We start from the raw sequence: 25,585 nt of genomic DNA, 5'->3' as shown, positions 1-25,585 counted from the left end.
ACCTCCACTTGTTCTTTAACATTGGTAATATAAATAACACGGATCTTCCAGAAAGATCCAACCCAGAATCTTCTTGAAAATTTTCCTTCTGAATGGATTTTTGCACAGGATTTTTCTATGAACTCTTCAGTGAGGGGTGCATTTGTAAAACTTGGTTTATCTCATTAATTAACAAACAAATATCAAAGTACAATGAGTACTTTTAATCAAAACATTTAAAACTTTGACTCCTAAACCTACAATTCTTACACACACAATATTAACTTGTTTTTCCCAAGCCAGCAAGGAGATGAAGGGAAAATATTTCCCATGGAGAAGGGATTATGTTAAACACAAACTGTGGCTGAAGTGCCTCTGTGCTGAGGAGAACTGGCAGTCCAAGGTACTCACTGCTATAGTGGATCCATTTTTGCCAACTCCACCCGTGAAGATCACACCAAAGTAGTTTGTACAGGAGAATATGGTTCCTGCCACAGTACAAAGAGCTGGGAGTATTTTCACCTGAATATTCAGTATTGGAATCTTAATGGAAGAGAGACAAGAAGTTAAAATATGCACAAACTCAACTTTGGGTTAACATTTCAAGTGCACTCAAACACTCCACTTTCCAACACGAGGTTTGCTCTTCTCTCTCTGCTATACAGAGATTGACATTTCTACAGAGAGAAATGTATTTTCCAAAAATCTTTCCATGCAGCTTCCAAGAAAGCCAGACTTATGTTCAGTTACCAGAGAGGAGACACCAAAAGCAGAAAAATGCACAGAAACCAAGAACTTGCTCTAAATCATCCCAGGGAAGAGAAACATCACCTTTCCTGAAGCTGCGGTCAAGATCAAATGGGGCAGAACAAGAGTCACTTGGGATGGTCAGATAAACCCTTTCAGGTACTGGATCTGATCTTTTACACAAAGCAAGACAAGCAAAGAGATCACAAGTCAGATCAGAGTCAGTGACCCAGGAGAGGAAGGATAAGGTTGCTAAAGAAGGGAGAATGAGCACAGGCAGTTTCGAAAGTTTCCTTTGTTTTTTAACAGCCATGTTTCAAGCAGAACAGGAAAAACTAGAAATGAAGAATAGTCCAAAGTAAACCACAGGAAGTATGTTATGGAAGCAAGCGTTTAGTGATAACTACCCAAAACTTCCCAACTGTATCTATTCAACTACTCAAACTTTTAATTCGGGAACTGAAGTCATGGCACTCAACTGAATAAACACCCGGCTCCCCAGTGAGTCTGGCCAGGAACAGAAGCCCATAGGAGGTCAAGTTGCTTCTGTTTTTCTGTAATTACACTCTCAGAGCACCTTTCAGCAGGTAAATCATGGAATATTATGAGTTGGAAGGGACCCATCAGGAGCATCCAGTCCAGCCCCTGTTCCTACACAAGACATACCAACAATCCCACCCTGTGCCTGAGAGCATTGTCCAATGCTCCCAGAGCTTCAAGATCATTCCTGAAGATCCTAAGTTTTCTATTCCATTTAACAATGGAATCTTTTGATCTTTTCAGGGCATGATTAAGAGGCAGAGGAGTTTTAACCCTTCATGCATTGTTCAGTCCTCTCCCCAAACCCTACCCAGTTTCATGGCATTCAAATATAGTTCTCCCTTGCTAAGGCATTAAAAGAAAAGAAAAGGAAAAAAAAAAAAAAAAAAAAAAAAAAAAAAAAAAAGGCATTTCCTAAAAGATTGTAGAGAAAGAATAAAGACAGGTAAAGGGAAAGCTTGAATTGCCAGACTGGAGCACTACTGGTAATCACCCATTAATGTCAGGAGGCTCAGGACTCCTCAAGCTCTTCTAAAAGCAGGTACCTGAGCTGACCTCTGCCTTGGAACTGATACTTTGGTATTTAAAGAACAGAGTGCATTAACTTTTACAAGGAAAAGGAAACAGTAGCAAACTCCATTACAGGAGTCAAAAGACATTAAGGTTGACATGTCCCCAAGACAAAGGGAGTTGGCAGAGAAAAACACACCGTGAACTCCCAGCTACCACTAGAACACTGGAGAAGGATGCTCAGAGAAGGAGAAGATAACACCACACTGTTGTAACACCCAGTTTGGCCAGTTTTGGGTTCTTAACACCCACCTTTTGGCCTCCACAGCAGCTGCATGGAGGTGCAAAACATATCTGAAGAAAAAATTAATGAGAAACAGTCACAATGCAGAAATTTGGCAGAGGAAAGCCAAGAGTGGATTAAAAACTCTGCACCTGCTGAATCCCTCCATGTACAAAATGGGAGCAACAAAGCCAAAAGTGGGAAGCAGCAAATTCAAGCAAATATCAGATTACTTTTATTTTTTCCCTCTGACTAGAGGGAGAGAGGGAAATGTTCCTACAAAGTGGCACTGCAGCCCCTAAATTTTAACTCAGAGGACACTGGAAGACAGCCACAAGGCTGTCTGGTATTCCATGAATTACTACAGTCTCTGCAATTATTCTGTGATTCCTGGTGATTCCAGGGGCTTCATCCAAAGTCACACGGAGGCAGAACTTCCCAAAACCATGTCAGCAATGCAGAGAAGTAACACCAGTCACATCTTTTACAGGCAAATCACGTTCTCTGTTAAACCCTCTGAGACTGATCACAGAGGGAAGGCTGCATTGCCCAGAGAGCTGCAGAATCCAGGTAAACCCCGGGAAAGAACCATTCCAGGCTGGACAGGGCTTGGAGCAGCTTGGTCTAGTGGAAGGCGTCTCTGTCCATGGCAGGGGGTGGGACTGAATGAGCTTTAAGGTCCATTCCATTCCATATTTTGTTTGGGAAGTGCCCAGATAGGGCAATAACCAAGTGGCAGCAGGCAATGGATGAAGTTGGGAGCAGTTGCCAGAGCTGGCATTAAAGCAAGTCTGGAATATTTAGCCAGAAAATTACTGCCAGGATTACAGAGTTTTGTACAGAAGTAATTGGGATTTAAAAAATACAATTATGAGGAAACAGGCCAGAACAGAGCCCAGACAAGGGCTCATGGAAGCAGCAGGGAGGAGCATGTAAGAAACCATGCAAGCAGACAACAGAGCCACTTCCTCCAGGAATTTCTCCTGTCACCAATCCCACAAATGCTACAGCCAGCTGGGCAACTTGGACCCTGGAGTCCTTCTCACAGGGCTGGATCCCGGCTGGAGTTTGGAGCTGTCCAGATATACTGCAGTCACATCTGCCTGAGGAACAATCCCAGAGAGCTGAACTCCAGCTCCATATTCCCAAAGTGTTTGTGCTTTTTCATATTCCAGATCCTCTGGGAGAAAACTCCAGCAATTGCACCACTTTTCTTGCTCCAAGCAGGAAAATCAACTCCAAATATACAATCTATTAAACAAGTTGCCCTTGCTTTACTTGCATGTCTCCAAATGATCCAAGCTGGAGCCATACTCAGCATCCCACAGGAATTACCCAGCTCCAGGAGTCTGGGGAGCAGCATTTAACAGGCTTTGAAGAGAATTTACACTGCCAGAAAGGAGGAAGCCAGGACAGGAATACACAGTTTCATGGAATAAAGGAAAGGTAATGAAAGAAACAATTGCCAAAATCCACAACCCTGCATTTCCCCTGTTCAGAGTGTTTTGTTTTTCCCATGAAAAGTGGAATGTTTGAGTACACAACCACATTTACTCCATCTTTCCCCCAAGCAGAAGCAAATGAAAAATACCAAAGCATCAATTTTGCAGTCACACCAAGTATTAAAGGATTAGAGACTAAGTCCTGTTTTAATTACTCCGGTACAGCCAGAATCCAGAGATAATTCCTTGGGACCTGAATTCAAAAATCTGTTTCCATTTATAAGGAAAAGTGAAACCTTCCTGCAGAAGTGAAACTGTCTCGAGATGTGCAGGAGTCCTTCAGTGACCATGAGATAAATACGAAGGATAAAATAAGAACATGAGCAAAATTACCAGAGATTGCCAAAAAGGTGGTCCTCCAATCACTGCCAGTAAATGCATGATTATTATGAAGATTTGTACTTCAGTCACATCAATTCTGATTAGGTATAAAAAGCCAAAAAAAAAAAAAAAAGGCAAAATTATTCAAAGCAATTTCAAGTCAGTTATTCGCAAGCTCAATGGCGCAACTCTGTCATGCACAGTATAAACACCCCAAAAGGCTGAGGAAAAGAGGAAAAACCTGCAAATAATTTAGAAGGCAAAAATGTATTTCGTTTTATTGTTCAAATTTAAGAGCAATGTTGTGCTATAATTTTGTTTTACTTCACATTGCAATAACAGAAATCCATTTTATCAACAGGAAACATTGGAACTCTTCACTGCCCAGTGGCAGCTGCAAAAATAAATATTCAGTTTTAACCCCGTCCACCAAAAAAACAGGATTTAGTACAGACGATAAAATTCTAAAAATGTATTTTTAACCCCTATTACATTCCCTACCCTATCTTAGAATGAACATTCTCTGAATAACATCAATCTTTGAAGAGAAACACGAATTCCTAAAGGGTTGATGGAAATGGTGCAGTGGCAGCAAGAAGAGAAACCACTTCTGGTTCCAGCAGAGCCAGGATGCGCTGCAAGAAAGAATGGGAGAAAACAGGGAAATTGTGGCTTTGTTTTAAGGAGCATATAAAAGTCTTGGAGGTAGAAAGAGGGAAAAACAGGTATAGAAATGAATGCCAGGAATAGGAGAATATAAAAATACAAGTGACTTGCTGGTGTGAGATATATATAGATATATATAGATATATATGGGGTGTGTATACACTATATATGTAATAAATAGGCATACACATTTTATACATCTACATATTTGCATATAGATGTATGTATATATAAAAAATAAGTTATATATAACATATCTATTATAGCCATTTAATAGTGTCTTACCCTGAAGTGCTACATCAAAAATAACCCTTCAAGTCAGTTTGAAACATTTCCAGCTTATCCTTATTTCCAATAGGATTGTTCTACCTAAAAGACTCCAAATCACTTCATGCACACAGAGGCTTTGCTGTGACAAAACCCTGCTGGTATCACCTGCACAGGGAAGGAGCATTATGGGCTGGACTTTCCTCTGTCTGCCTTAAATGAGCTACAAGACCATGGAATTGATTTTAATATCAGCTCAGTGTTTCTCTGTAGAGTTTGTTTCAGTTTGGGGGCGGATCCTCTCATCTGAGGATCTCCAGTCTGCTCAGCAGCACAGCCATACACACAAGGGATAACACCAAGGCTGCACCTAAATCCCATGGCAGACGTGCCCCCATGGCAGGGGTTGGAATGAGATGAGTTTTAAGGTCCTTCCCAACCCAAACTATTTCATGATTCTTTGCATTGTTGATTTGCTTTTCACTACACAAACTGGGAGATGGGACACCCAAGAAATAAACTTTGGAGCCCTCCTATATTCAATTTGCTCAATAATAATCCTGCAAGGCAATCACAACTGGCTGGGGGAAAAATTAACTTCCACTGTGGAAAGAATGTTCTAAAAGATTTTTGTTTTCAGTCCTCATACAAACAGATGGAGCCATTGAGGTACCTTGCAAGAAAAAAAATAAAAATGCTCAGTGGAGATACACAAACTAACTGATTTAATGCAATCACTTCCACCCAGCCCTTGAGGCAGCAAGGAAATGTGTTCTCAGTGTGTCCAGCCAAGGAAGGGCTGGAGTAGCTCCATTCCAGGAGCACAGGAATTGGTTTTAGCCCATTTCACTACTTCTGTCAATCACCTGAAGAACAGAAAGAAACTGAGAAAGTTCACAGAAGCAGTGACTAACAACTCCAATCTACAGCTTTCCTTGGGTAGGAAACCAGGTTTCTTTGGGCAGCAGAAATCTTATGCACAATAAAGTAATGTCATGTATGGAAAGCCAAGTTATTCTGCAGACAAACCTCTGCACAAGGCTGAGAGCCCAGCAAATGCATGGGGAGCAATGCCTGGATTGAGGTTAGGGAGACAGTTTTATCTTTGTACAGCCATGGCACAACCTTTACTCCCCTGCACAGGGCTCTGCCCTTCCAACTCAAACAGAAACAGCATCACACAGCCAAGGATATTTGTTAAAAACTCCTCCCTGACTAACAGCAGGAATCTCCTATTGTAGAACAAATACTAATCTTAACTTCAGTTCCATATTCTGCATTTTTAATATGAAATGGCTCCTTAACACAGAAGACAAAAGCATTAAGACCTACTGAGGAGAAACTGAATGCTAAACTATCACTTAAAGAAAGCATAAATTCTTAATCCCGAGGAGGAAAAAGGCCTGGGAACATCCCACATTCATTAAAACCGCTGTCAGATGACTTAAAATGATATCAGTAAAGCACACGCCTGATGTTGGAATTATTCAGTGAATTATTTTTGCAGGATGTCAAGTGGCCTCTAGACAGAAACCTAAGAATCCAGAAATCCACAGGCAGCTCCTCAAAGCTGGACCACAGAACAACATCTGGAAGCAGAGGATGGTGGAAGGCACACGCTGTTCCTCTCTGGGTTTAACTTGAATTCAAGGTAACTGTGCAACCACAGGATGAACCAGATATATCTATGATGCTGCCGCATGGAGCAGTCATCCCAAGTTCCTTAAAATCCAACCACCTTCTTCCCCCAAAAACACCTGTTCAGCCCCACTTCCTCCCCCATGCCAGCACCATCTCTTGCCATCAGTGGGGTCAAGATATTGGCTTGGTTGAAACAATCCAAATAAAAAAGAAGAAATTCCTGTGCCAATTCCCAGCCCATCAGCTTTCCCAGTGCTTTTTTCATGACCTTGGCAATGTTTGGAGCCCTGAGGGGAGGGCAAAGAAGGTCAGCTCAGCCCCTGGAAGCCCACAACCCAACACTGAGTCAGTGGGACATGGCAGCTCCAGACTGAGGAGGAATAAATGGAAATGACAGACAAGCGGATTGCTACCAGCCTTCAAAAAAGTCCTAAACAGCCCCTAAAATGAAAAATAACTGGAAGAATGCCATTATAAACCAAAGCAACAACGGTTTTGTCAAGAGAGGTGTGAGCAAAGCAATAGCTTCACTGCCTGAAATGCATTAACACATCAGGTGATCCAGAGGACATTCTTACACCTAAATGACTAACGTGGATTGATGCATTGTACCCAGGTAAAATGAGCTAGTAATCAAAAAAATTCCATCAATTGCCCCAGTCACCACAGTGTTTTTAAACTCTGGTAGAGCTAGGAAGTACCTAACAAAATGGCAAGGCAAAAGCAGGGCTGCAGGAAAGCACTTGCTCCATTTGGATGGAGACTGACCAATGCCTTTGTTTTGGGGGGAAAATACATTCAACTTGCTTTAGTGGATGGGGAATTTATGTGCAAAGCAGGGTGCTAATGTTCCTGCTTAGATATTACATCATTAGTACCATATTTTATTCTACATAAAGTTTCACTGCATATTCAAGTGACTCTCCCATGGTAAATATTAGAGAAAACACAAATTGGGAGTAATGGGTCATTTATCAAATTATAGTAAAAAAATAAGGGGGGAAAAAAAAGCAGAGAATAGGGGAAGGCCTTTGTTCTGCAGATGGCCTCTATTACTATAATCACGTTTAATTACATACAAGCAGGTACCACACATAGAGCTGTAAGAAAGCAAAACCATTTCAAAGCAAGAAGGGAATCAGCCAGTTCAAAGATTCTATTTTCAGCTTGTGTTTGTATTTATTTACTCATTTAAATACGACAGTGGAAATCCTAAGAAAAAAACAAATGGGAAGAGCGAGCAGCATGAATTCTGCAAGAGGTCCTTAAAAGCCTCTGAACTGGGATATTTTTATTAAATGGGTTATTTTCAGGCATCATTGGAGCCACACTTCCCCAAAACCTGACAGCTTTGCTGCCTGATGTTTCCTGACAACTGAGTCATGGCAGCACTGCCCAGACACTGACACTGTGCACACTATGTGCAGGATCATTAAACCCCACGAAATGAAGAAAATGAAACAAACCCTTTTCCCAAGACATTCCCACAGTACAATAGATGGACGGAAAGTTATTGTACAAGTGCAGCGGACACAAAGAATCAAGTTCCAAAAATCTCTTCTTCAAATAAACCAAGGGCTTTTTTCATCTTCTAGAAAATAAACAGACCCTGAATTGAGGTTTAAGATCAGCAGAAACATCCAGGCAAAGAACAAGAACAAAGAGCTGATGCTGACAACAGAGCAAAGAGCCCAGACTCAACATTTAACAAACTAAAATGCCCAGACAGAACATCCAATGGCAAGGCTGGGAAGAAAACTCACAATAATGCTGAGAAGTACTGATTCTGCAGCAAAGTGAGGTTAGGGAAGAATAATAACCACCAGCACTGTAGAAGGCAGGGACAGGGTCAGGCAATGCCAGCATTGCATTGGGAGTAAACCACAGGCTGAAAACCAGAATACCTGAGGACTGAATTCAAATGAAGTCAGGGAAGCATAAAAGTTGTGAGTTTTAAAATGCACATTTCAGCCCTCACTCCCTATCTGCCTAAATTCGCAAGACAGGAGAATTCCTGCAGAGCTTCCAGGGGCAGCTGCAATTCCTGTGGCGACACTGCCATCCATGGATTCCCCTGCACACACTGCAGTATTTTCCTCTATGGATCCTCCTTTCCCTGCTGTGACAAAATGAAATGCATATTATTCGCCAGTCTTCAAACTTGTCCAGTCTTCTCATATAAGAGAAGATCCAGAGAACCCCAACCTGCTTTGAGTAAGAAGAGACCCCAAAGCTCATCCCATTCCATCCCCTGCGAGGGGATGGGCAGGGGCACCTTCCACAATCCCAGGTTGCTCCAAGCTCTGTCCAACCTGGCCTTGGACACTCCCAGGGATAGGGCAGCCACAGCTGCTCTGGGCAACCTGGGCCAGGGTCTCCCCACCCCCACAGGGAGGAATTCCTTCCAGGTATCCCATCTATCCCTGCCCTCTGGCATTCATGCCACTGTGACACCATTCCACCTTGTCCTGGCACTCCATCCCTTGTCCAAAGTCCCTTTCCAGCTCTTTAGGCACAGGAAGGGGCTCTAAGGTCTCCCTGGATTCTTCTGCAGGTTGAACATCCCCAGCTCTCCCAGCCTTTCCTCATAGGAGGTTTCCATCCCTCTAATCACTTTTGTAACCAAATATTGTCCAGAACTTTATTATTTTAACACTTTGTTTTCTATAAAAAGCTGAGCAGTCTCCAGATTGAATCACCCTCAGCAATTCTATTTGCTATTCCTCTATATCCTTGTGCTAAACTATATTAAAACAGCCCGATTCTGGTCTTTGAAAAATCACCAAGGCAAAATGTTCCAAGACAAAGTCACATTCCATCAGTACAAGAACTGCAAGGTGATGACGCCATAGAGCTGCAGGGACAGGGAGGCAGGGCTGAAACTCTGGCACTTCAAGTGTGAATGTGGGGAATAATGGAGTAAACCTATTTTGATTCCCAGAATATTTTTATTTTCCAGCTCTTTAAGCCTTCAAGTTGTTCTAAATAATTCCCCCATAGGCTACAGGGATAAGCAAACTTCATGAACAATTTAAGACATTTTCCCCTCCTTGGTGAACAAACTTTTCTGCCCAACAAGTGCAAGGTTTGGCTGTGCTGCAAGAATTTGGAAGCTACTCACTTCATACTGTCCCAGTTCCTGTATTCTTTTCAAGACAGGGTTATAGTATTATATTTTCTCAGTACAAATGTTTGTCACTTGAAACAGCCAGAGTATGAATATGCATTTTCTGTAGCTTACTCATCTGAGATGTGCAATACTGACCTAAAAATCTGTTCTGCCTGACCTCTGAGTGTGTAAATAAGTGATTAATGCTTGGTGTGTCTGAATTAAACCACTTGGAAGCAGCAGCATCTTTAGTTATGAGTTAAGACTAAAACGAAAGGCGCCAGAAGGCATCTGAAATTATTCATGCCAGAATTTAAACAGATTTAAAAGTCTATCCTGTAACTCAGTGCCTGAAACTGGGTTAAAATAAGTGTGTGAGCAGACCTGTCACAGACAACACCTGGGGTTCTGTCTCAGGAGCCAGTGACAAGAGCCTGAGGGACAGGACAGGGGAGAAGTGGCTTCCCAGTTCCAGAGGGCAGGGATACATGAGACATTGGGAAGAAGTTCCTCCTTGTGCAGGTCCTGAGGCCCTGGCCCAGGCTGCCCAGAGAAGCTGTGGCTGCCCCATTCCTGGAAGTGTCCAAAGCCAGGCTGCACACTGGGGCTTGGAGCAGCGTGGGATAGTGGAAGGTGTCCCTGCCCATGACAGGGGGTGGAATGGGATGAGCTTTCAAGTCCCTCTAAACCAAACCATGCAGGAAAATGCCCTGCCTGGCCCATGCCCTACTCCCCAGCTGGCTGTAAAACCAGTATCATCACCATCTCCTGGGATGGCAAAGGCCTCCTTTGCCGGAGGGGCTGCATATGGACACCTCCAGCAGCTCCAGGTCCTCTGCACCTGCCCTTCCTCTCTCTCCCATCCCATGGCAAATTGTCCTACTTCAGTTCAAACAATTTCCTCTCATCACCCGATCTGAGTTATTTCCATCCCACACCCATCAGAGCAGGGAATGATTTCAGAACTCTGAGCGTTTCAGATCTATGTGATTTGATAATTTTTTCCACCCTAAGCGACTCCTCGGTCAGCTGAGATGTTCATATCACAGACTAAAATCTTGATTTAAGCTTGTTCTTCCCTTCGACTACTCCTTGCTCAATTACCATTTCCTGACACTATTTCCAGCCTTTCATAGATTAAGAAAAAAATATGTTAAAAATATGTCAAAAATTAGTCACTGATGTCACCTGGCTCCCTTTAGAGCCACCCAGCTCCCACGGTCAGCGGGAGACATGTCAGGATTTATCAGATTGCTGATGGTGCTGCATCTAAAGCAGAACCAGTAATTCAACTTCCTAGAAAACCTCCTGAAAGCAGACATTTTGCTGAGCTACTACACAGAAAAACAAAAGAACTATTAGAAAATAATTAGCATCAACAAAGGCTACGTAAACCAACCACCAAAAAAATAACCTCATTTTGTTTAACATATGATGCAGTTCTAAGAGATCAAAAAGCTATTCTTATATCCTCAAAGATTTCAAGGAAAAATCCAGGCTAAAAATTCATCAATAATAATCATAATCTATGAGATATTTCAAGGAATCCAATCCATTTACTTTTAATGATAACATTTTATTGGGAGGGGACCTCAAACACATACAGTCTATTAGCCAAAAAAAAGTGAAATAAGGAAGAGAAAGTCCTCTCTAAGGCTAGCAAACTAGAAGGGAGGAGGATTTATTGAGCACAGACATAAAAAAAGCATTTTGAAAATAAAGACAAGCTGGAAAGGAAGCTACAAGCACAGGGATCAAGTGCACAGCTTAAACCAGACACTTTTAACCAGACTTCTTAAGTTATTACACAAGACAGCTCCCTGAAAGAGCTAAGAAATCCTCCTTTTTTTGGTGGAAAGGTACCGAAATTGCAGCAACAAAAGAAGCTCTTTTAAAAAAATAGTTCCAACAACATTATTCCACACCCCACTTAGAGCTGCTTCCACAGCCCTGCTTGGCTTTTAGGTGAAGCCAAAACTGTGATCAAAAGTTTAAACCCAATTTTTCTTGAACAGGCAGGTTTTGCTTTGGTTTCAAATAAAACGTGACGCTTTCAAATAAATTTGTTTCCGGTTAAATCAAATTTTTCCTACTCGTTCAAATACTTTTCCTCCTTGTGTTAAACATGAAAACACCGGTGAGCTCTCCTGGAGAAGCTGCTTTCCCCAGAGCAGTGCATGACAAAGGTGCTGCCCTGATCACTCCATGCTGCTGCCAAGCAAAGCTTTACCGTGTCATTCCAGAACAAGGGCCCCAGCGTTCCCGTGAGGAGCTGGATGGCTACAGTGCAGAGCATGGACTCTGTCACATCAAATCTACATGCGAGGGAGAGAAACAGTTCAGAACATTCTCCTGAGCACTGCTCTGAGGGGGAGCCATTAAAACATCTTCAGTCAGGCTAAAGGACAAAATCCAGGGTTTGATGATTCAAAGGGCAGGTCAGGGAAGGGATGAACAACCACAAAACCCGGGAGTATTAATGAATTAACAAAAGAATTTTAACCCACATAATATTTTACACATTTAAATCTTCATTCAGAACTTCTGCAATTTACAGTTTTACCACATCACTCTGACACATGAGGAAAAACAATCATTTGGTGTGTGCATGAGAGAATGAATGTAATTCCTTGTTCATAGTCACGGCGAATAAAATCCATAACCAAGCACAATCCAGGACTCTCATCTCCTGACCTCATGTTTGTGTCTGCAAATGACACTGAATATATGAATTATTTAGCTGAAGATGCTCCTGCATGTTTCAGTGGAGCAGAAATGCAAATTGTATTTCAGTTTGACACCTCAGAGGGAAAGTTAGAAGTTTCACCTCCTTCCTCATGCCGTGCCTTGGCAAATAACTCTCCAAGAAGTGAGCTCTGTACCCCTGCTCAGGGGTAATTGTACTCCATTCCGTATATATTTATTTTTCACCCCCGACAAAGGGATGAAAAAATAGGCTGGACCAGACAGAGCCATAGAAACCACCCTTTCTCTTAATAGAGTGCCATAAATCTGCATTTTACCATAACAAAAAGATTTTTAAATGGGATCAAATTAAAAAAAACTTCAAACCATCTGGTTCCAAAAAAAAAAAAAAAAAAAAAAAAAAAAAAAAAAAAAAAAAAATCAACAGCAGCAGGCTCAGCTAGAACACAGCTCCTGTTTATTGCTGTCCTTATCAGAGTGTGCTGGAACAGACACCCATCATCCCAAGGGATTAAAAAGGGGCAGCACAGAAAGGTCGTTGTGGCCCCACTGCAGGGCTCAGGTGCAGTGATGATCTGAGGAGAGGGGCCACTGAAGTTCAACCTGATAAGCATTTTCAGTTTAACTATCACAGCACATTACACAGTAAATAGCTGGGAGAGGTTATAGTTGGCATTTTAGGGAATATAGGAAGAAAAAGCCCCATGAGTAAACCCCACAGCTACTTTGGTGCTTCACAACAGCAACAGTTTCTGTTCCTTTTTTTCTATGTTATTTTAGGTGGTATTTATAATTCAGACATAGATCCATTTTTTTAAACATCATCTGGGAAGTTTACGAAGGGGCAGTGACCTTGGCATGTGCTTCACTCCACTGAGATGCTGACACTGACAATGCCTGTGCCTGCTCTGCTGGGAACCCTGTCAGGGTTCTGAGTCTGAAGCCAATTAACACACAGGGGATTAGTGCTGCATCCAGAATATTCCCTTGTCAGTGCGAATTTATTGAGTGTATTCCATGGGCAATTCTTAAAGGCCCTGTTTAACTAAACAGGTCATTAGACAATTCAAGAGCCACCACTGGCTCAGGGCTCAGAGACAGCTGCAGTCAGTCCCTTCCTTGTGCTAACAGGGAATCCAAACTGAATTCAAGTGGAGAAATGTCTTGAAAAAACGATCCAATGACAACAGGAAGCAGACACTTACACTGGAGATGGCCCTGAAATCAAGTCAATCACTAGCAACACAGATGATCTAATACAGCTTTTTAAGGCTGTGTGAAACTACGGGGGAGGTCTATGCACCATCCTCCCCTTCCTCTCCCAACACACAAAACTCCATGAAAAATCTCAAATCACAGCAGACAAGAAAAACACTCCTGCCTCAACAGAAAACAGAAGTTACAGGGCTGGAAAACTCACAGGGATCCATCTACCAGTTAATGCTCTGGTCTAAAAAATGATGATTCTTCCATCTGTCTCAACGGTATCTACTGAGCTTGCAAGTGGGATTACTAAGGCTGGGCAATAAACTGGCAGTCTGAGCAGGAGACAAAGGACTGTTTTCTTAAGGGAACCACAGCACCAAGAAAAGAATGTTCAACATCAGAACACAAGACAAAGACATGCTGAGAGTCACATGCCAGAAGTGCAAATGCTTAATTAGAGTTTCATCCTAACTCATTCCAACCCAGCAGTTTCACGTGGATGCAATGAAATACAATAGCGTGAATAAAGTGAACTGTACAGAAAAAAATGAAATATGAATTAGAATTATTTCCAGCACCAGGAAATTCATATTGAGGGAAAAATAATATTAAAAATGGGCCACAAGCCCCTTTCCTTGTTATTATACATATCCAATATGTAATTTTTTCCTTCTGCTGCTCACAGAAGTACATAGAAGTTGCACAGGTCAGGCAATAACCATGTGCTTGTTATGTTGTAGTTCATTATTTCACAGAGCAGTGAGAACTCCAAGGATTTATTAGAACAATCAGGATCAGCATCACCACAGGTAACCAATGGGATCATGGCTGGAAATGCTGTTGAAGGACTTGTGGGAGGAAAGAGGAGGAGGATGTGGAAATTACCTCCCACCTCTTCCATGAGCCCTCAGCAGCTGCACAGATTTCTGTGACGCTGCCAGTGCAGCTGAGGGAGCAGGAGGTGCAGGTTACCAGCACCAAATTTCACACCCACCACACAGACACTTCAACACATCCTGCTTGCAAGCACAGAGAATCCAACACCCTCTGACATCAACAGAGGCTCTACTTAGCCTCAGACTCTCTTCTGTAAATAATCTGGGTGTAAAAGTTCTACAAGTGTTAGAAAGTTTTAAGCTTTGCAATCATGGGGATTATTGCCTTATCTCAGAGTGGAGAACCTGAGGCTGTTCCCAGGAGCAAGAACTCAATGTGCTACACTTGGACTTGGAAGGTTTTCATCCCTGTATTTCAGTATTTGGTGCGTGTTGTCTATATAAGACATAACACCAACTCCTCCTCGGCTGAAGAGGAATGTTGGCTTAGCTCCTTTCTGAAATCCAGCCCCATTTCCTCACCTCTCATTTGGACCTTAGTGGCAGCAGTGGTGACAGGGCTCAGATGAACCAACCCATTATCCCACAGGCTCTTGGGCCTGTACAGCTGCTCCAAAGTCACTGAACAGGAATGTTCCCTCAAATTCTCCAGCTCTCCACAAGAAAGGCTGTTTTGTTCAGCAGCCTGAATTCTTCTGTTTTCTCTGGGGATTATTATTCCAACAGGAAAGTAGCCATTTTTAACTTTTCAGTTATACGAAAGGTAGCAAAAACTGATTCTTCCTCTTATATTTCTGATGTTCCTTTGTGAAGCTTCCTTGGAAACTAATTTCCATCGCCCTGTGTCTATATTTACACATATATACACAGCTATAATTCCTAGCATCACCAACTTTTGGTATTTTCATTTTAAAAGGTTAGAATAAACCAGATAACACAGTAACTTGTAGGAGAACTGCTGGAGACCATGGTACAGCAGCACCCTCATGTCTCTGGATGGACCCTTGAGTGTTCAGTCTCCACTGCTTTTTTTCAGCATGATTCAGCACCTCCAGCACTTCCATCATGAACAAGTGCACCAGTACTTTACCTGAGCAGTTTGTCTCACATCTCTCAAGAAAACACCCAGGTTGGACAAGAGAGAATGGCTTTCGCACTGCCAGAGGGCAGGGTTACATGGGATATTGAGAAGAAATTCTCCCCTGTGAGGGAGGTGAGGCCCTGGCACAGAGCCCAGAGAAGCTGTGGCTGCCCCATGCCTGTAAGTGTCCACGGCCAGGTTGGACAAGACTTGGAGCAACTCGGGCTAGTGGAAGGTGTCCCTGCCCATGGCAGGGGTGGAACTGGATGAGCTTAATGTCCCTTCCCACTCAACCAATTCCATGATTCTGTGTTTCTGAGCTGTGCTGCAGAATCCAGCTCTGACCCCCTGCATGTGGGACAGCCCCTGCACTCAGGCTGTGCTCTGACCTTGAGCAGCTGGAAACACCCTGAGCCCGCACATACTTGCTTCTCCTCCTGCATTTCCTGCAGGGACCAGGACCACTGCTGAATCCAAGTGGGATAACCCTGGACTGGGGAAGAACCAGGTGATCACACCTGAGTTCCAGATAACAGGATTTGCTCACCATATTCCCTAATCATCTGTTTTCTGCAGCATGTTCCTAAAGTAGATCACATCTGCTTCCACAAGGACACCTGGAAGTCCATCACAGCTTGCCAGTTTGGTTTTTGGGATATGCAGGAAAAAATCCTCTGTTCCCAAAGCAGAGGTGCCCCAGTGATGGCTGCCCCAATACATGGCTCAGCTCATGCTGTGCCCACAACCCAGACAAACTGGTTCCTATGCTGGAAACTAGGTCAGGAGAACCAAGTCTTTATTTGGGCTGCTCCAATACAGTGTAAGTGTCTCTCTGCCATTCAAAGTCACCTTTTTCTTTTTCAAATGTGCTGAGTATTCATGTTCTTCCTTAAGATCATTCCCAGATCAGATGTTTTAAGTAAAACTTCTACATTTAACTCTATCCCTGCTGTTCCTTGCTGCCTTTGCACTGCTGATATCATTACAGTGGTTTTCCTGGAGCCTGCCCCACTTGTCTTGAGACATTTCCTGTTTCCTCCTGGGGAATTTTTAAGCAATACTGACCTCTAGCTATTATTTGAGCTGTTCAGCCAACACCAGTTGCTTTTAGAAGAGCACAGTGGCTGCCAGGATCTAATGAAATTATGCAATCATTTGAAGATGGAGACAGATCACAGGACTTTATTGACTCAACTGATTATTCTAGATCCTGGAGCAGCACAGGGACCCCCCCATAGCTGTCAGGGAGAAGATAAAGAACCTACACAGCTCATGGATTCAGTAATCAGGCCCAACTGAACAAAGTTTTCCTCCCCCACCTGCAGAATCTGTAGGCATCTCACAGAATGGATCCCATTTCCTACTCCCTCAGGGGCACTGATCCTGCCATGCAGTCTGACATGCTCTGCTCAGCTTCAGGGACCTGCCAAAGCTGGTGCAGTGACACCAGAGAGAACCATGGAATCACTGAGGTTGGAAAAGCCCTCCAGGATCAGCAAGTCCAGCCTGACCGATCCCCACCTTGTCACCAGCCCCAAGCAATGAGTGCAACATCCAGTTGTTCCCTGGCCAGGGATGGTGACTCCAAACCTCCCTGAGGAGCTCCTTTCATGGTCTGACCACTCCTCCAAGGGAGCAATTCCTCCTGATGTCCAACCTGACCCTTCCCTGGTGCAGCTTGATGCCGTTTCCTCTGTCCCTGTTCCCTGGGAGCAGAGCCTGACCCCCTCCTGGCTGCACCCTCCTGTCCCCCCTGAGCCTCCTTTTCTCCAGGCTGAGCCCTCCAAACTCCCCCAGCTGCTCCTGGTGCTGCAGCCCCTTCCCCATACACAAATGACACACTGTTCCACAAGCACACACTTTGTCTGACATGCTAATTTCCCTGGTTTTTTTAAGATGGACTTTTCCAGCAAGACTGGTTGATTCTATAATTGAACACTTCAGACCTGTGTGGCAGTGAAATACAATCTCCCCCTTTAGCACCCTCTGCTCTTCTCCAAGCTGTTTGATTATTGAGTTCTCTCTGCACTGATATACAATTTCTCAGACATATCCCATCACAAATAGAGTAAGTGATAACCAGCTGTCTGCTCTTTCCTGCTGCCTAGGAATTAAGGCCAGTCAAAACCACCATCACATTCCCTAAAACACCATTACTAAACCCTCTCTCTGAGGATTTTTGAGAGCCATGACATGGGATATAGATATACATTAAAAACTCCCATGCACAAGATCTTTTTGGCTCTTCCAACAGCTGTCTCTGATCCCACTTACTCAGGATGAAGGATACCTATGTATGCGCACTGCAGTGAATCTGAAAGGTTTGATAAAATACCTATTTTTCAGTTTTAGATTAGTGAAATGAAAGATTCACCAAAAAAAAGTCAAACAGTGAGAATCTCTTTAACTGGATAAATATTCTCATTGTTTTTGCATTAAAATGAACAACATCAGCTTATGACAGTCTATTAACCTTGTGCCACAGGGTAAAAGAAGGAACAAATGTGTTTACTACAAAGTGCTGTGCTATCTAAATTAATGATACACACATTTAGGTGCTTAGTGCCTCCTCTGAATTAGCTACATATTAATGGTCACCACATTCTTATATTATAAGGCCAGGCAGAAAAATCTAATTTGCTGAGAAATGCATCCAAAATACAGACTCCTCACAAAGGAATGTCCCAGTGAACACCAGCACTGACCCAAAAACTTCTCTGCAGCACAACAGCAGTTTGGGGAGGTTGATACTTCCATCTGTAAAGTCAAGCACATGTCAAGGTTGGGCATTTGTGTTCTTTGATCAATAATCAGAAATCTTTGATTATCAGGGCCATGTAAAGTTCAAAGGGAGATAAAAGCATTCAGATCTTTAGTACAGCATGAAAGTGAGACTCCTAGAACGGGAAACAAATTGAGCCACATGCCTTATCTTAAAGATTTAAGTACTAGAATGGGACAGTTTCAGTCAATCTGTTTCAGTGTAGTCAGAGTTGGAACAGAAGTCTAGATTTTCTTCTTTTCTTCCTCTAATAGACATTTAAAACTGATTCAACATCTTAAATTTTTGAGCGGAAACACTGAGGTTTCTCAAGAGCATCTGCATTACTGTAACGGTATCCTGCCAATAAAAGCTGTCATATACAAGAGGCCAACAGTTGTACTGTTTTAGCAGTATCTGGGCACCTACAGACCAGCAATTATACACCATAAATAACAGTCTATTAGACATCTGTATGTAGCTGGAGAATTGTTTCAAAATTCCATAAACTAAGAGCAAATTTCAGTTTCCAGATGCAAAAAGAAAAAAAAAATCTGCAGTGCATTTATTTGAAATGTGTTTCTTTACTCTGTGAACACAAACACGGAACAAATTTTCAACATAGAATACATTTATTTCCCCATTAAGATTAGAGAATCCCACAGTTCACCAAGTGCTTGTGCTGCACCTCCCACCCAGACTCATCCAGCAGGAAACAGGATTTCTGCTCCTGACCTTCTTGGCATTGCAATTTTGGTTCCATTTATTGACAGAACCATGATCTGCACTAACCAAAAGGGATTCAAAATTTTAAACTGGAGGCACAATGGCAATTAATACAGTATATTTTAAGAGTTAGGGTTAACATTACCAAGTAACTGCACATCACAAGCAAGCAGTATCAAGACAGTTTAATGAATGCTAAAGCCAGACTGCCACCATCTGACCAAAGCATTCCAATCTAGGGATAAAACAGCAGGTACTTTCCATCACTTATTCAGCTTTGCATCACATCAAAAGCTCTAATTAACTAATAGGTCAAAATGATATTTTACCACTTCTAACACAAGCTAAGGAACATTCACTATTAATTACAGATCCAACATCTGCCAGAAGCTCTAAGTGTGTCACTATGGATAGAAACAATTTCCTACTGCTCTGAGGAGCTGCACTATGGCCACACAAGGTGCAATTCAGGAGAACAGAGTGCCTTTCCCTGTCTCTTAGCCAGGTACTTACATGCCGAAGCGCAGCGTTCCTGAGACGTACGTCTGCCAGTGCGCGCAGTAAAACATGAATGTCGCAGCAAAACAACAAAAGAACATCCAGTCAGGGTTGGTGCCCAGCTGCACAGCAATACAAGTTCCCAAAACCACAAAGACTGCAGGAGAAAATCAGTCACAGAGTGAAAAGGGTGGATGTGTGTAAGGATCCTCACCAGAAGCAAAGCTAACAACGCTGTCCCAGAGGAGGGACAGTGGGAAGGTTATTCTGGCATGGTTCTTTCACAGACATAAGAGATTAATGCTTCCACTTGAAAACATATAGGCTGCACAGCACAGATTTCAATCCATATCAGTTATTAGAAGTCATTAATATTAAGGGTTTCTAAGTCTCTTACATTTTTATTTCCTGTGATGTCTAATCTCATTAAGGGACTTGAGTGATTTCTGCGCCTGCAGACAGCTTTGGGGTTTTCTCCTGCATTTGCCAGACATTTTTCCCTGTCTTCTGAATTTTTCTGATGCCATTAAGAAAATCAAAGGCCTGGATATATTCAGGATGTGTAACATGCTTTCCCCCCCACCCTTTCCATATACAACTCTGATAAAGAGTCATAAAATTTAAAGCCTAAGACCTTTAGAATTTAAGAAACCCAAAACACCCGATCAGGAGTTGGACTGAATCATATGGGACCCTTCCAACTCAAGATATTCTATGATTTTACTTTTTTTTTTGTAATGGGGTTAAACTTCAGGCTGGCTCAATGAACTCCACCTACCCAGGAAGTGACCTGGACAATTCTAATCTTAAACTCCGACTTGTAGAGTCCCACTGCTTAGACTTGTCTTGGTATCACTCTGTATCAAGTCAATATGAAATAATATAGCAGAGTATTCTGACAACTTCTTATAGAAAATATTTTAGAACCAAGACTCTGCTAAAGCATCACAGAGAAAAATGCTGGCTCAGGCTGAATTTGTCACATGCTTAGTTTTGTTTTCAAAGTAACACAAGAGAAGACATTCAGCTGATCCAGAGCACTGTTCTGTGGAAAGAAAGGTGACTTTCTCAGGTGAAAGTGATACATTCAGCACTATCAGTTGTCCTTTCTTCAGTAAAGAAGCTTTTTTATTGTACTGCAGATTTGATTCCTGAAACAGTGTAACTTAATCCTCCTACTTCAATTAAAAGTGACAACAATACCTGTGGACAATGAATCACAGCCATGATCAAAAAGCTCTCCTAACGGAGTGCTGCTATTTGTCCTTCTTGCTTGTTTTCCATCTATAGCATCCAGGGACTGGTAGATGAAAAGGCCACAAGCACAAGCAATGTATGCCCAGGGAGGTGCCTAAGAGGGAAAGGAAATCACAATAAGGTTTAAAATAATATTAAAGAAAAACAAACGAACAAACAAAAAAGCCTGCAGCTGAGCTGTCCCACAGCCTGACAACCGTTTTCCCTTTGCACATATATCCTCCTCACCCAGGGACCTTTCAGCAGCTGGTCCTTGCAAGGACGGACAGAATGGGTTGTTACATGTGGAATGTAAATAAACCAGTGACAGATTAACAGCTACAGCCCCTGCTCTAAAGCAGGAAGCTGCACTGCACAGCTGGAAAAATTGTAATACTACATTTGCAAGGCGGTGCACAACAAAAGTCCTCGTTAAATACAAGCGAGAGGTCCCAGTGATTCCAGAAACTTGGGAACTTTTAGCCCCCCACTTTGTCACAAATGAGCTCTTCACCAGCCCTTCACCACTCACCAGTTGAGAGCTGTGTCACTGCCAGTGCCCAGACTGAGTCCAAGAACATTTCTGGAGCTCTGCAACACAGCCCCTCAGCCACCAACTGCTCCCTCCAGCACGAGGCAGCAGCAGCTTTGCCAAAGCTATGTTAAGAACCCTTAATGGTCACGTTCATGGTAACATTTTCTACTCTGACAGAAACACAAACAATGCCAAACCCTGCTAGAGCAAAGATTACAGTCCAAACTTTTTTATGCTTTTTAAAGCATAAACCCTAAAGAGCACAAAAGCTGGGGAGTTGCCATTACTCTCTCTGTTTACACATTCATAAATCAGAGATTATTGGCTATTTTTCAATCTTCACATTTGATACACTTTGAAGAAGTGAGCATTTATGAGCAGCTTTATTTTACAGACCACACCAACAAAATCCAAATACAGTTTAATCAAGCTGACCTGCCTCTCATAATCCCCGGAGTCCACCTGGCTTTGGCCAACCTTAACTAATTCTTAGCACATCAAATTAAATATAAATAAAATGTATTTATTACCGTATATAATTATAAATAAATATATTTCCTTCTACAGCTTGCATTGCCCCTGCATTTACCAGAACAGTTCATTCTTCCCCAAAAGCTGCCATTGTGCTCTGCTTTCAGGAGTGTCTGCACAAACAGCACAAGGTGAAAAAGTGGAAATGTGTCACCAAGAGCAGAGCACCACATTTAGAAAAGGTTCTGATGCCACAAAATTCCCTCCCATTTTTATCCCTCATGTACAGATTTTATCTGCCACAGTTAAGTCAAATTGCATCACCCTGAAGGTTTCTCTATAAACTTAAAAATCAGTCTGCTGGCTCTCCTTTCATGAGCAGTGTAGGTGTTTCCACTTAGAGCTATTTATATCCAAGTAATATTTCACAGCTCTCTCTTTATCCAGGCAATTTTTCTTTTTTTTTTTTTTTTTTTCTTTTTTTTTTTTTTTTTTTTCTTTTTTTTTTTTTTTGTTTTAAACTCAGGTACCATTTCATCAGTCAGCACTTTTCCAGCTGGGCCCTCCCAGCTAAGCAGGAAGTATTTGTATCTCCTTTACTCTCTGGCTGCACCAGGCCTGAGCTATAGCTCTGCCCTGGCTACACCTTTCAGCAACAGGAAGGGAGGAGTCACACTTGAAAAAAGGCAGAACTAAGGCTGAGCTACAAGGAGGAGAGAATTAACATCAGACATCAATTGGTGGTTGGGGGGGGGGGGGGGAGAAATTCTGCCCCTGCAGTTTCAGAACCCCATTTTCTTCCCCACACAGCTCCTACACGCTGAAAAAACACCTCCCTGTTCACGCTGTGCCATGTGGCAAATCAGATCAGGCCAAAAGCTGCCTCAGCACGAAGTTATTCTTTAGTTCAAGTGAGGAGAAAATCTCGTTTACCTCACACAAAGTACTTCTCAAACTGTTAAATACCAAACAGTGCTTCCATACAGTAGCCTGCAGCTAACACTGACTTTCTGACATTCTGAGTGCAGGTTCCTGGGTACTGCAAAAGTTTAATTACCAACCAAAATGCAACTGTTCTCCAAATTCTAAATTCTGATCTGGTTTAGTGACCCAAACCAGCTCCTGAGAGCTGAAGTCTCTCTATCAGACCGAATTTCAGAGTCTGAGCCCCCATGCAGCCCAGCTTAGAAGCAAACACAAGTTAAACTAACCCACACCACAATGCCACAGCCAGGAAAAGGAAGGAGCTGCTCCAAGTATTCCCTGCTCAAACTGAATAGTCACTATCTATCTTACACCTGCCAAATTCCACAGATTATTGTGAAACACTCTATTTCAACAGATTTCTAGGAGAAGCAAACATCCCTTTCCTATGTCATACGTGGAGCAGGAATACAGTGCTGACTGTGCCAGCTTACGTGAGATTTTGGAGTCCAGTGGGGAACAAACTGTGTCCTGCTGGATTCCTAACGTCAGCTGGGAGACTTGGTTAGGAAGGAGTTCAGATATTGTAAAAGCTGGAACTCTTGAGACATTCCCAGCCATTTGGTGTGCAACACATTTCTATATTAAATAACTCCCTTCCTCAGTGCACACACATAAAAGCAGCTTGTAAGATTCAACATTCAAGCGAAAATTTTTCAAGTGCACAGAAATGAGTCTTCAAGTGCCTTATGAGGTAACTGGTGATAAAGAGAAGTTGAAATGCCTCAAAAAGACTTTTGTACCCCCAAAATCAGGTTAAAAGTTCTGCTCAGGGCAGGTCAGGAGCGTTAAAAGCATTCAGAACAAAGAATAAAACCACTGACTTTTATCTGACCTCCTCACAGCACGGCCACATATCAGGAACACAACTCCGTGTTCCCAAAGCTCCACCACACTGTGCCAAAGTCCTGACTGAGCTGCCAGGACACAGAACCTGCTGGGCCCCAGGAAGGCGTCCCTGTGGCTCACTAAGCTGGGTTTGGTTGCACCACCTTAGATAGCTTAAGTGGCACTCATCTAGAGCTCAGTGCCTTGGCTCTGCTGCAGCCCCAGCACGTCCAACCCACCTGGCTCGTGTGGCAACTCCGATCCCAGAGCCGAGGGGGAGTCACCCTGTTCTGGGCACTGAAAGTAAACAGGTACCAATTCCTCCTGCCACACAGGCCAGGCAGCTGCAGAGCCACTGCTCCAACTCCTGGCAGGGCTGAGCCTTGTGCAGCAGTTCCCTCACAGCTGCTTCAATGTCAGACACTGCTCCACTAGGTGTGTTAGCCCCAGGAACTGCTGTCTCACTCCAGCATCCACGTGTGCTCTCTCTGCACGCCAGCATCACAGCGAGGCACAAACATTCGCAGAGAACAGGTTACAAGGACGAGGACTGCAGGCTGAACAGCAAGAACCAGTCTGCCCAAAGCAACAACCCACCCCAAACCAGTGACAGTAACCAAAACAAAGAGTGTCAAGAGTCCATAACTCACCTGCTCTGTAGCTGTTGGGCAGTAACATACTAATAGCAGAGTTGTAAATATATTTATTAACAGTCCAATGATGGTGATCAGATTGGGGGCAATCCAGGCTGGAACTCTTCCAACTAACCACTCCCAGTAGCCCTGCATGAGGGGCTCAAGCAGGGACCGTCCAGCACTCTGGTATTTGTGCTCCTCTAACCGTTTGAGCTGGTGCTTGGACAGGGGTGGCGTGGGCAGCTGCACCAGTTTGCTGAGCATGCAGGCAGCAGTGGGGCCATGACCACAGCCCGCGGGGGCCTCCAGGTGCGACTCCCCACATCGCCTCTTGATGCTCCTGTGCCCACTCATGGGTTGGGTGGCCTAGGAATTGTCTTGGGCAGGCAGCAGCTGGACTGGAGAACCATAAGATCCTGCAACACAAAGGGATGAGACGCACCTAAGCACACTAATGAGATATTACGATATCAAAAGTTTCCAGTTGCTGCCCTAAAGAGCATTTTATTTGCCATCAGCAAAGCAAGATGATTTTATAGAATTACTCCTTTGAAAGAGGAAGTTATTTGGAGAACTGCTGAAGGAATGACAAGAAACGAGTGTTTCCAGTGCAGCTGTAAAACCTTGCAGCCACCAGCTGAAATTCCAGCAGCAGCAGAAATTCCCACCACAGCAGTGAGTTGTGCTTTCTTTTCTTCTGTGCTTTCTCCTTTTCCAGGAGAGCAGGTGACACCAGTCAGGTTATCAACTGACAGCACTAAAAACTGTACCGATACTAAGAAGTCTTAAATTAAATTGGCTTGGAGCAGCTTTGTCTCCACAGTGATGCTGGACAACCACTTAAAAACAGTTATGCATTTTTTTTTCAGATTTTAGTTCCTTATTTCAGTTTTGCTGTAGCTTTTTTGCCCTCTAAATTTAACCCAGCTCATTGAACGTTCAACTTTCAAGAGACACAAGTAACATGCAGGAGGTGGAGAGCTTTAGTTGGCCAGAGACAGCATGAAGCAGCTGTGAAAAGAAAATACAGGGTCAGAAACAGCTTTTCCAGCACAAACAAGGACTCTCACAATGTTCCAGCTCCCTTGAAAGCAGATGACCAGACAGATGTAACTCTCCACAGGAAGTAGAGAAGCAGTAGAGAAATGAGACTAAAAATAAGAGTTTGTTGTTTATCTGTAGGAGACAACAACGGGTGGAAATTTAAAAAAAAAAAAAAAAAACCACCACACACACAAAAAAAAAAAAAACCACACCACACCACACCTGGTTGAAGTCCAGCACATAAAGCAGAGAAAGGAAGAAGACCGAGAGCTCTAAAACCATCCACAGTGCATGGGTAGAGAAAACTGCTAATCAAAGGCCGTCACTGGCCTAAGAAGAAGTGCTCTCAGCTCCACTCTCCACGCCCTCAGCAAAGCAAATTCCAGCAGTGAAAAGCCACCTCAGGCAGCCCCGTCAGAAGGAGAAGAGAAAGTGGCAGGGCCTTCGCTGTGCTCGATAAGCTCCTAGAGGAA

At 43.1% G+C, this 25,585-nt stretch overlaps 1 protein-coding gene across 4 annotated transcripts in view; it reads right to left on the bottom strand.

Moving 5' to 3' along the window:
• CEPT1 (choline/ethanolamine phosphotransferase 1) overlaps positions 1–25,585 on the bottom strand; it is a 30,907-nt gene that overhangs the window by 4,764 nt on the left and 558 nt on the right. For 2 of the 4 annotated variants that reach the window (XM_040085351.2, XM_040085352.1), the window contains exons 2-6: positions 24,084–24,484; positions 20,583–20,730; positions 19,395–19,536; positions 3,895–3,979; positions 391–522 (exon numbers count right to left, since the gene is read on the bottom strand). In XM_040085351.2, coding sequence (XP_039941285.1) covers positions 391–522; positions 3,895–3,979; positions 19,395–19,536; positions 20,583–20,730; positions 24,084–24,422 — 846 coding nt within the window. In that variant the 5' untranslated portion in view covers positions 24,423–24,484. Of the gene's footprint in view, positions 1–390; positions 523–3,894; positions 3,980–11,795; positions 11,881–19,394; positions 19,537–20,582; positions 20,731–24,083; positions 24,485–25,334; positions 25,523–25,585 lie in introns of those variants that run through there. The other 2 variants (XM_040085353.2, XM_040085354.2) reach the window with 2 other exon arrangements.

This window comes from Hirundo rustica, chromosome 24 (assembly GCF_015227805.2).
Source record: "Hirundo rustica isolate bHirRus1 chromosome 24, bHirRus1.pri.v3, whole genome shotgun sequence".
NCBI lineage: Eukaryota > Metazoa > Chordata > Aves > Passeriformes > Hirundinidae > Hirundo > Hirundo rustica.
This window is presented reverse-complemented; position numbering and strand designations above follow the sequence as displayed.